The 12,257-nt window shown below is 39.8% G+C and overlaps 1 protein-coding gene across 1 annotated transcript; it reads right to left on the bottom strand.

Moving 5' to 3' along the window:
* Positions 1 to 3,596: 3,596 nt before the first annotated feature.
* On the bottom strand, positions 3,597 to 11,405 carry cops5 (COP9 signalosome subunit 5). The gene is made up of 8 exons (XM_084326031.1): positions 11,075 to 11,405; positions 10,194 to 10,428; positions 9,246 to 9,374; positions 8,709 to 8,774; positions 8,073 to 8,158; positions 6,794 to 6,905; positions 5,642 to 5,790; positions 3,597 to 3,896 (listed from the first exon to the last, which is right to left on the bottom strand). Exons 1-8 carry the CDS (start codon positions 11,209 to 11,211, stop codon positions 3,806 to 3,808), a joined length of 1,005 nt encoding a protein of 334 aa, XP_084182157.1. The 5' UTR covers positions 11,212 to 11,405; the 3' UTR covers positions 3,597 to 3,805.
* Positions 11,406 to 12,257: the final 852 nt, after the last annotated feature.

Here is a 12,257-nt window from a genome sequence, read left to right as displayed (position 1 = left end):
AGAGAGAGAGAGAGAGGAGAGAGAAGAGAGAGAGAGGAGAGAGAGAGAGAGAGGAGAGAAGAGAGAGAGAAGAGAGAGAGAGAGAGAGAGAGAGGAGAGAGACAGAGAAGAAGATTCTAGAGGTATCTATGCTCGATCTACGGTAAGTTGACAAGGGGCCCTGATCGATCGATATGGGGGCTCAGCTCTCTGGACTAACAGGGCACTGAGCCTGCACTCTCAAGGACCTCAAAGACTGACACTTCATCATTGTCAAAAAAAAGATGACGCCCCATCACTGTCTATGGGGCTAACGTTAACGCATTATGTTCGGCCATCCAGGGTTAACGCTCATGGTAACTTATTAACGTTAGTTCGTTTAATTACGATGACTAAAACTCAATGTAATATATCGAGCTACCAAAACACAGAAACAAACGTTGCTAACTTTACAAGCAACGCTTGACTTTACACTTCACTATGAATTGAAAATGGGGGACCCTGATGTAAACAAGACAAACGTCTTTCTCTGGTCTGCATCCCCTTAACAATTGTGTGTATTGAGCCGTACTGTACTGTATTGTACCCATTCTGCAATCTGTTAATAAACGTTTTCATTCATTCATTCACAATAACGTCGTTAGCTAACAAAGTAAACTCGGGCGTACGTCGTTACTTTACGGTATCTTAAAAAAATATATATTCAAAACGGTCTCTCTTACCTCAGCTTAAAAAACAATATAGTAATTGTGGAGATAACGTTAGATGGGCTAACGCTACTGAACTGTGTTATTAACTAACGTTAACTGGTGTTGCTTTTCGGCTGGTTGTTTTGAGAAGCTGTATGGTTGCTATGGAGACCGAACCGCGTGACTTTCACTGGATGATGGGGCAAAGCAAGAGGTCACGAAATGTATAAATAAATGTCCGTTTAATGCAAGGTAACTCGATCTTGAACAAATAAAGACAAAAGGAAATGGTAGATCACTTATGGTTGTAACAGAAATTCAGAGGGTCAGACTGTGGGTTACTCCTACTCCCTTCCCACCACACAAAACACTGTCCAATATCTCATCTAATTGTATAGTTGTATAGGCCAATCAAGCTAATTGGATATTTATATATAGCAATATTATATTTATATATGGCTAATTCATCCTATTGGTAAATCAGGATTACTAATTAGCATCATACTAATTATGATCAGAATGATCAAGTTAAGTTATATCACTAGTTTATAATATAGACTATTCCAGCAAACAGAAAATGTTAAATATTTAATGACACCTGGGAAACGAAATGTATCCAGTCCCTCCCAACTAATCTTTGAAACTTAAGGTGCACTATGTAGTTTGGGAGCCCGCAAAAGATATTTACTGTAATTCTTAGAATTATTCCATTTATGTTATCAAAATGAAAAGAAAATATTTCTTAGGCACTGTGAACAAACATACGCCTAGAATATGTTACTAAATTGCGGGCCCTGCCTTTGTAAACGACAGCAGTGAAATAGTAACTTTTCAGGTAACTTTCTATAGCTTCAAACTGTGTTCCAATCTTCCTCTGAGGACGGTTTGTTTATTCGGTTATGGAAATATCCCTTGGAAATGATTCAGTTCCCCAACGCACGACGACAGTGCACCAAAAAAAAATAAGTAGGTTTGTAGAATGCCTGTATGAATCTGTAGGAATGAAATCCGATACAATGTTTATCAGTTTTTCATTTTTTTTTGTCCGTTGAAAACATTGTCCACTCTTTGCAGCCTAGATCACATTGCTGCTCCAAGTAATAATGCATGTTGTTCCTCAACATACCGAGCCAGGATCACAGTGCAATTCTAGCAGTGACCCATGCTTTGTTATATAATGTCAAGACCCGGGGCTTCCTGAGGGTGAGTGACTTGCCTCCACTTATGCATGCAGAACACTTGGCAGGGAGGAAATGTAGAATGTAGAGCTGGGCGGGCCCCAACCACCCCCACCCGCACCCCAATATTTCACCCCTCCAGGTTTCTGAGTGGGGTTCAACCTCACGGCACCATGCTTGTTGGGTTAATTATTTTGAGATCCAAAGTAAACACAATATCCGTGGACCCTCACCGGGTCATTAGTTCTACAGGGCCTATATAGGTGCCCAGAGATAAATAGCTATTAATCATAGGCCCTTATCAATCTGTTGCTCTCCGAAGCCAGTCACATCCGTATCAAATGACTCACTATTTGTTATTTCAATGCATCTCTGATGAATACAGCAAAATGGGGTGGAATTTCACTATAATACGTGGAGGCCCTTTTTGCAGTATTAACGGGGCATTTGAAGTTGGAATATTGCACAAAATGTCAACAGGTAAAGTCAAATACATTAGTAATGGATGCTTGACTTGTTTACATCCATTTTCTTATGCCACTTTTTAGTCAAGCATACAAAATGTCCATATGGACAAGATCATAACATTTACATGTCCCAACGAGTTCAACATGTTTCACCGATTCTAAATCGCCATGGAAAAGCAAGCGTTAGGTGAAACCATTACAGAGATCGCAGTCTGAACACTTTATCAGCACTCTTGACAGTCATCCAGGTAATACATTTAAATGTCTGGCACAAACACACGCTATTCAGGAGTGGAGCGTATGCACAAGATCTATTCAACTATCGCAAGTCCAATAAATTACATTAAAGTCAATTGAATAGGTTTCTTATTTCTAAAACACTGCGCTCTACACCCTTCTCTTTTTAGAATGGCGCTTAAATAATAGTAAAAGAAAATCATTATAGGAACCTGTGCCAAAGACCATGTACTTGGAGAAAAAGCAGACACCTTCGATCATCCCACTGGGATTCCCTCCTCGGCAATACATGACATCAAAAAATATACATTTAGCCATTACAATACCAGGAGAGAAAAAGACATGACACGACACTGGGGCCGGCGCGGCCGCGTGTAAGAAAAGGCAGACTCTGCGGGTGTCTGCTTCGATGGAGAGCAGACACGCTGAGTGAATGGACTCCAGTGTGTACGGCTCCCGTTCCTGCGCTGCATCAACACCGCGCCGTGGCCTGACGAGGCACGGGCAAACTCTGCCGCCGGAGTGTGTACCACCAAGAGACAAATCTGCGACCGGGTAGCCGCCCCTCCGAGACGTCCCATACATGACATCCAGTGTTTACCTTTGAGCCGACGCAGAGGCTCGGGTTTGTTGTTCCATTATGTAATGCTATGACTGGCCACGTTTTGAAACGACTTGACTGACCGGCGATGGGATGGGCTGTTGAGAAATGCAACCGTGGTTTTTGTTCAAGTGTTGAGGCCTGTGTGTGTGTGTGTGTGTGTCGGGAGGGATGTCTAACCAAAGCTGGTAAGTCAAGGGATATGATACACTGTAGGTCATTAAAATAAATGACTATTTGTAGGAATATTCACAGGGAGGAACCTTTTATTTTATTTGTAATGATAATAAAAATAGTAATGATGAATAATGAATCTGATAAATACTGTACCTGATTCAGAGGAGAAGTTTTGTGTCGCCCAAATACACATTTTGAATTCCCTAGCCACAGCTGTAACGTTTCTTACAAAACATTAGATCTTTCGGTTTTAGTAATAATGAAACCCAAACACTAGTGTTTTTTTTTGTCTTTAATCATATTTCATTTTTTTTCATGGATCCTGACAAGTGTCCAGTTACACTAATTTAAAAAATGAAAACAGAAAATGGGACAGATTCTGCTAACTGGTAGCTAAACACATACCGGTTAAGTGCTAAGAACATGCACTGAGAAAACACTGCAAGCCTGGAGTCAGAACAGGCTAGTAGTTCTGGTTTAGTTGGCAGACGTGTTGATCTGGTTGAAGAGTTTGTCCTTAATGACTTGAGACATCAGACCGTGAATTGCCTCTATGGTCGTCTTGCAGCTAAAAAAAAGAAAAGAAAAAAGGGACAAGAGTGGAAAGAGTTTAGTTTCACCACACCAGACAAAAACAGACACAGATGTAACTTGTATCAACAGACCGATAAATAGGTAAGGTGCAGTCTGATGTTCTTTATTCATGAACTAGACTGTGCAGACACCGTCATTCCTAAATAAGTGAGGAAGCTTTGATTTGGTTGTTCTTTCATTGGCTTTGAAATAATAAATGTGTTGCATCTTAAAAAAAAACATGCATTAGAAACAAGACAACGGTGAATGTAGCTCAGCTCTCACGCTGGCTTTCGGTTATCATTAATGTAGACAAAATCTTTACCGTCAACAATCCAATTGAGCCAGTCAATATTATGTCAAGATGACCAGAACAAAATATATAGTGACACATGGCACAAGGTCAAAGATCAACGGGCCGTGACAATAATGAGAAGTAACGGCATCCATCAATTCCTCGGGATTCCAGAAGCAGCAGTAGAGCGAGCTGTGCACGATGAAGTCTGCTCGACTATCCACATGCTTTTTCTAGGTGAAGTGAAACCTGACTTTTTCCTGTGCTGTATATCTACCGGTATGTATACATGCCAATTTTTTTTTTCTATTCCTGGAAAGTGGCAGATTTTTGTTCCTGGTCCATCCTTTACATTGGGGGGGGGGGGGGGGGGGGAGGTGAGTATGTAAAAATGCTATTTAATAAAATATTATCATAGATTTAAAAAAAATAAAAAAAATCCCACTTCCCACCACTTCTGGTCACATAAAACGTTCCTCCTCTTGGTCCTCGACAATGGAGTGAAAGCTAACATTGTCGTCAGTCTCCTTGTTAGCCATTATCTTTGGTCAGTATTGAAATCAACTTCCGCTTGACGTTAAGATAAGTCCCGCCTGAACAGCCCGTTTCAAGGTTAAAAATCACTGAAGTGAAACACGTTCCTAACAGCATTTCCTGGACACGTGAAATAATGCCTTAAAATTAGGGATGCTCGATATTGGCTTTTTTACCGATACCGATATACCGATATTGTCCAACTCTTAATTTCCAATACCGATATCAACCGATACCAATATATGCAGGGTTTCCCCCCCAAAAAACGGGTTAATTTCAGGTAATTAACATTACATATCTCTTGTCGTGTAATTAACACAACATTATGCATACTTTGACAATAAATAAAATAATAATTTGTTCTTACTTGCTTGCCTGGGTAAATAAATGTTAAATAAAAAATCTTTTTGAAAACCGATACAGATATTTTCCGATATCACATTTTTATTTAGCATATGAATTGTAATTCCTGGTTAAAAACGAATGAAAATGGATGGATTATCCAAGGGGGGGTCCTGGGGGGGGGGGGGGGGGGGGGTGGGGGGGGGGGGGGGAAGAAGAGAGCGAGTAAGAGCATAATGTATGTATTGTATTGTATTGCAAGTATTAGGTATATATCTCGTAAACTACATTTATATTGATTCAAATGGAATGTATAATCCTGTGACTTACTGTGGATATTTACTGTTAATGCTTGTGTGTCTAATTTTATGTTAAAAAAAATTATTGAAAACCGATACAGATATTTTTCCGATATCACATTTTTATGCCAATATCGGCCGATAATATCGGTAGGCCAATAATATCGGACATCCCTACTTAAAATTTAATAAATTCTGCATTGGAACTATTATGTTGTGTGGGTGGCCACTGGTCTGGTTGTTTATGTGAAGTATATGGCGTGGCCTCACCTGTCTCGTGTAGCTTTGGCCAGCTTGTCCTCAGACTTCCGGTCATGTGTGTCCAGACCCAGCATGAAGCTCCCTCTGCCCAGCTGGGCCTCCGACTGCTCCAGCTTCTCAGACAGGTCAAACACCTGGCCCGTGGTGTAGTCAGAGTTCTGGAGACGCAGTGCACACACACACACACACAAACACACACAGAGAGATTCACACAAGTGCATGAGCCAATTCATGCTCAATTTCACAACAAAAGGTAAATAGTTTGGTTTTTTTCCAACCAACACAACCAAGACTTTTGTTAATTGGCAACAAATATGCCTCACTTGTAGCAGCCCTAAATGGTGTGTCGAGTCGCAATGAAAAGAGCCCAGTAAAAGGTTTGCCAAAGGTGAGGCCCTGTGTTTTCAGTGGAAAGGGGTAATTAAGATATAATGACACGGGGGCCCCCGAATGTGGTGACAGTGTAGCGACTGACAAAGCCCTTCGCCAGTGGAGCGGCCCATTCTTGACATCCAGTCAATTCGTCTTCATTCAGAATGCAAGAGAACCAAGTGTTTGGATAGTCTGCTGTCTGCTTAGACTGTTTAGTCAGGCCTGGGACGGAGCGGCGGCGGCCACATTTGGAATTCACACGAGGGGCTTTCAATCTTTAGAACATATATTTGTGAAAAGGAGGATGAACCGCAGCAATATCTCTGTACCCCCACCCCCCCCGGGGTTAAGCCTGATGGTAACTTTGAGTTGACAAACAAACCGATGTGATTAGAATTTTAAGAATTTAACAGGATGACATAACAATGGCTGCCAGTCTTTAATAATACCAAAAAAAATATTAAGAGTTTCAACTTGACAATCATTCTAAATAGAGTTTATTTTGTTTGTTAAAATGTTCATAAAAATGTTCAATCAATAGCTGAGACAGGAAATAAAGAGTATAGTTCTAGAATTCCGAAAGAGAATTCTGAAGAAACATTAAAAAAAAAAAAACTCAAACCTCTCTTGAGTAAGTAAATAGTCACTCTCATAATAGGCCTAATACTGGAATCAGCTATCAGGGGGCGGTTATATTATAAGAAATGAGACCATCTCAAGCTGGTGGCCACGTTGATTCATTATATATTGCGGAATAATTACTGTTGTTATTAAAACATCAAATATTACCGTGAGGAGGCTTGAGGAACTGAGCGTATTGACCCAATATTTATTCCAGAGGAGCTCCAGCAGCTTTCTGTCCAGGGAGGACTTGAAGTAAGTCACCTCCAAGGCATAATACCTAAAGCAAAGCAACAAAAAAATAAGAAAAATACATTTGAATAATTGTCATTAAATTGTACAGTATAAAAGTACATACTAATAATTAGGCAAACAGTTCATTTAGCTGCAGCCAGTCATGCCTCCAATGTATGTCCTTTATGACCATGTTTTCTAATACTTATTCTTACATTTGTCTCAATTTAGCCTGTATAAGATGCTTTAATATGCATTACATTTTTCAGTTTTTCTTCCTCTTAGGGGAACAACAGCGATTTTCTGAAAATGTACATTGTTTAGCAGGTACGACAACATGTTAGAGAAAAGCCCACACTGTACTCATGCCTGTGCATTAATCGAGAACGCACCTCAAAACGTTTTAGTGAGAGCGGCATCAAAGTAATCTCGCCAGGCAGCTCAATGAGTAAATTAATGTTGGGCAAAATTACAGCGGAATTAAAACTTTAAAATACATATTCAATAATAGGCATTTTTCAGTGTCATTTTCTGGAAGGCATTTCTGAATGTGTTGATTTTTCAGTGTCCATTGATTTTGTGAGTTTACCAACAAAGGGAAGTCAGGGCACCAGTGCAGATAGTAGCGGCTTGATACATTTTGTGTAGTTCTGTCACTCAAAATGACAGAACATTGCAACCGATATCACCATTGCTACTCTCACTCAACACGACACTTGACTTCTGAATCTGTCTTGTAAATAGCTACAGGAAAACGACCAAACTCAGAAATGCAAGATATACCTGTCCTATAGTTTACAAATGTTTCCTCTTCAGCAAATGGTACTCGGCCTACTATTCTGTATTTTTAAGTTTTAATTTCACTGTTATTCCACCCTCCATTCATTTCCACGTTGAGCTGCCTGGTGAGATTCCTGTGATGGCGCTCTCCCCTCAAGACTTTTAAGCGTGTTCTTGGTGAATGCGCAGGCATGAGGACAGTTGCAGGGTTCTTTCTAACATGTTGTATTACCCCCTAAATAATAGACATTTAAAAAAATTGGCTGTTGTCCGCCTTTACCCTCTGTAGGACTTGAAACCCACTGCCGCCCAAAGTAGTTTTCTTTGTTTAAAAAATTTAAATAATAAATACAATAGTTAATTAAGAATCTATATAAATATCTCTCCAATGTTCTCCATATCATTGTAATAAATACAAAAGATCAATACTCACTGTTTACAGTGCACACCGAAATCTTCAATCTTGTTCAAGGGAATTGTCTGATATTCTGAGGGACCTTCATCTGGAGGCTTGTAACCCTGCAAATCCATGGAGAAATAAATGACAAATAAGAGAAGAAACAGGTCTAATCTTTTTACATATATATATATATATATATATATATATATATATATATATATATATATATATAGTTGTACCAATATGATCTACATAAATGACACATCGATCATAACGGTAGTGGGACATAATGGTTAGTATAATAGCTTAAATGAAAACTATAAAATAATTAGGGCTGCCCTCGAACAAAAGAAATTCTTAGTCAAACAAGAATTTGTCGACTACTTAAATTAGCTATTAAAATCTTATCGTTATAATAATAAAAGGAAATAACTAATTCAGTATGGAAAAAAACATAAAAATCAACTAAATAGACTAACAATTCTTACAATTCTTACTCAACAAAAAACTAATTAACCGATTAATCAACTGTGAGGGAGCCGCCCTAAAAATAATAAATAATAACTTGTAAATATATATACTGTGTCCATAAGCATGCATATATATCAAATCAATAACTATTGTAAATTGAAATGCTACTGTAGGAAAACTGCAAACCACATTCCTTACCTTTGGGTATGTTCTGAAGGCGCCAAGGTTGACTTTCCCTGCAGAAATGGTCCGAGTCGGGTCGATCTATGGGGAGAAAGATACAGTAGAACAGGAAAAGGCGGCCAGAGGTCAGATAACCACCAGAGACCACCCCAGCCTGACCACCAAGAGGGACCCCCCGCCCCCCTTTACTATGCCGGCCAGAGTGCTGGAAATACACACTTAATTATAAGATGCCATGGCGTTTAAGGCCTGCTAAACCGATGGAAGTATAAATAGCATATACAGTTACAAAAGGCTAATATTTGTCTGTATTTCATGGAAGCCATGCGACCATACATCAACAATTTCAGAGAGGATGCCTAAACCCGACGGCGATTACCCCCTTCTCTATTACCCATATGGGACTGACTGCGTACCCTCAAAACATGAAATGAAAATGAATGCAGTACTTAAAATGATCGAGGCAAAAAAAAGACAAATGTTAATACATGGTAGGATACTTATAGCTAACTGACTTGGAATGCAAAATGATTCATATGTCCCTGAACTTACCACAACAGCCACAAAAGGCTCCTGGAACTGCTGGTTAAGCATCTGAGTGCTAACATCTATACCGGAGAGCCAGCATCCATAGCCTGGGTGACTGTGATACCAGCCAATAGCATTCTCTAGCCGACCAACCTGATGGATCACATTATAGCTGGTTGGTAATCAAGAAAGACAGACTATATAAATTATGAATATAGCCCAATAATGGATTATACGACAGATACATTTTATACACTATATAACAGATTATGTTATTTTATATATATATATATATACTTAAACTAAATAAGACTCGTGCACATCTGGTTGGACCATGTTCCTGAGGAAGCGATAGCGAAACGCGTTGTGCAACAATAAATAAGCAAAAACCAGTCCTGTGGAGTGTGCGGTCCCTTCTTTCCCTTGAAGGTTTTCTCCTTTTAGTTTATATATATATATACACATTAGGGGTGTAACGGTACACAAAAACCACGGTACGGTATGTACCTCGGTTTTGAAGTCAAGGTTCGGTACGGTTTTCGGTACAGTGGGGGAAAGTTTGGCTTTCCATGTTCCACTCAGGGGTGATGTAGTGTGCAGTAACTAATTGTACTTGTAGGGCTGTCAACGAATAGTCTATATTGAAATTAATAACCGACTTGTAAAAATAAAAAATTATTATTATTATATTAGATTGTGAAAAAAAACAGCCCCCGGTGGGCGGTCGTTAGTGGTTAACATACAGTTGTATTCGTTCGGTACGGTACACACTGAGGTTCGGTACGGATACGTGTACCTTTACACCCCTAATATACATACCAATTAAAAGATAGGTGACACTAACTACATACAGTCTGTCACAGATACGAGTAAAATATGTTTCATTATACTAGCAGTTACAATTACTTTTAACACGACTACTACTCAACAATAATGAATCCTAAATGACATGATGTTGTGCCTTCTCTCAACCTGTTTGGCATTTTCAATGTAGGCGGCCATGTATTCGTAGGCCGCGGCCTGGGCGTTGACCCGGGTCTCCGTGCCCTCGACAGGCAAGGCGAAGCTGTCCATGATGTTCATGGTCTCGCCGTCCACCTTCCCAAGCATCAGTCCCATCACCTCCAGGTTGCCTCCAGACCTGGCGTGCATCACCATCTTCAACAGTGCCAGGGCTGAGATCTTGCAGTATTTGAAATAATGATGACTGTGGAGCCAAAGCAACATCAGAGTGATTATCACAAATGTAACAGTACTATAATATATCTGTATGTCCCTTAGATGTCATGTATGTTTGTGTATGTCATAAATGTCACTATGAATAGAAAATGGGGGACCCTGATGTAAACAAGACAAACGTCTTTCTCTGGTCTGCATCCCCTTGATTGATTGATTGATTGATTGATTGATTGATTGATTGATTGAAAACTTTATTAACAGATTGCAGAATGGGTACAATACAGTACAGCTCAATACACACACAATTGTTAAGGGGATGCAGACCAGAGAAAGACGTTCGTCTTGTTTACATCAGGGTCCTCCATTTTCAATTCATCAATTCATACATGACATACAGATAGACAGTACTTAACAATTGTGTGTATTGAGCTGTACTGTATTGTACCCATTCTGCAATCTGTTAAATAAAGTTCTCATTCATTCATATCATAGATCGAAATGTAACTGACTACTACTACTGACCCCCCTACATACTTTTTGACACTCATGCTAGCTGCTGCTGCTACTAAGAAAACCACCCCGGTGACAACGGTTCCACAATGGCGATAGGCAGCAGTGGCACCACAGCCAAATACAGCGATTCTAAATCTGTATATATATTAGCTTGTACTTACTCCTTTGTCCATGGCTTTGCCGCGAGGATTTCTTGTTGTTGTTTCTTGTCATATTTGTAGATCTCATCGATGCTCTGCACCTCCTGCATGCTGTTGGTCAGCTCCCATGTTTTCTGAGAGATAGTCCCTTGCTGCATGATCGCAAACTCACCCACCACAGAGGTACTCGTTCAATAGAAAGCCTTATTGTGTATTCAAAGCTGCAACCTAAAACGATTAATAGTTCTCCAATATTGTTGATAGCATACTGTAGCTACAACAGAGACGGTCTTCCAGAGAGCATTTGGCTACAATTTACCACGAAGGTAAACACATCGACTTTATCCCCCACTCGTTCAGGGCAATAGTAATGCAGCTGCAGAGCCGCAGAGCCAGCGGCGCTCTCAGGGCCGCTCGGCAGCGCCACCCACCCACCCAATGGCTGAATTGGAGTGTTGCACTGTGCGGGTACAGCTGTGAGATCCGCCGCGCGAGGTAGCCAGATATCTTGAATGAATGCGTTTATTTATTTCGAACATAAATTGAAAATAAATAATAATAAAAAAAATTAGACAATTCCGCGCGGGAAATTATGAAAGTGTGGGTGATGCCTGTGCACCGCCAGCCAACGGGAGAGGGTCTGTATTGTCTCTGTATTGTCTCTTTCCACGAGATGCTTTCCACAGCAAAACGGTCAGCAAGGCACCTTGGTTGAGAAATGCAGGCTTCAATCTATGTTGTTTAGTCTATCTGTCAAGATGCACAATGAGATCTTCTTCTTCTTCTTCTTATTTGAATTTCCGGCTTCTGAGAGAATTGTTGAATATATATAGAACACATGTTCTAGAATGTGTGATTATGACATACTGTGACATCACAAATGTTCTAGAATGTTCTATTATGACATCATACTGTGACATCACAAATGTTCTAGAATGTTCTATTGTGACATCATACCGTGACATCACAAATGTTCTAGAATGTACTATTATGACATAACAAGTCTCTACACAAATGTTTCAAGTTAGAGGAGAGTATAACTTCAAGAAACAGGCTGTTCATTCAACAATGTATGTATATTTCAGTTTGTGGAGTGAATATGAGTTGCATAAGATAATAGAGTGTGAAGGTATACTGAATACTGTCTATCTGTATGTCATGTATGTCATTATATTATGTTATGATGAATTGAAAATGGGGGACC

This window comes from Notolepis coatsorum, assembly GCF_963971535.1.
Source record: "Notolepis coatsorum genome assembly, chromosome: 12".
Classification (NCBI taxonomy): Eukaryota; Metazoa; Chordata; class Actinopteri; order Aulopiformes; family Paralepididae; genus Notolepis; species Notolepis coatsorum.
Note: the sequence above shows the minus strand (reverse complement) of the source record. Positions and strands in the feature narration are given on the sequence as shown.

Bases quoted from the DNA above. Each gene is read 5' to 3' on its own strand.
- cops5 (XM_084326031.1), bottom strand. From the start codon at position 11,211: ATGCAGCAAGGGACTATCTCTCAGAAAACATGGGAGCTGACCAACAGC. The intron at 10,429-11,074 runs GTAAGTACAAGC...TTGGCTCCACAG, and splicing joins GCAAAGCCATGGACAAAGGA to TCATCATTATTTCAAATACT. The intron at 5,791-6,793 runs GTAATATTTGAT...CTGCGTCTCCAG, and splicing joins GTTCCTCAAGCCTCCTCACG to AACTCTGACTACACCACGGG.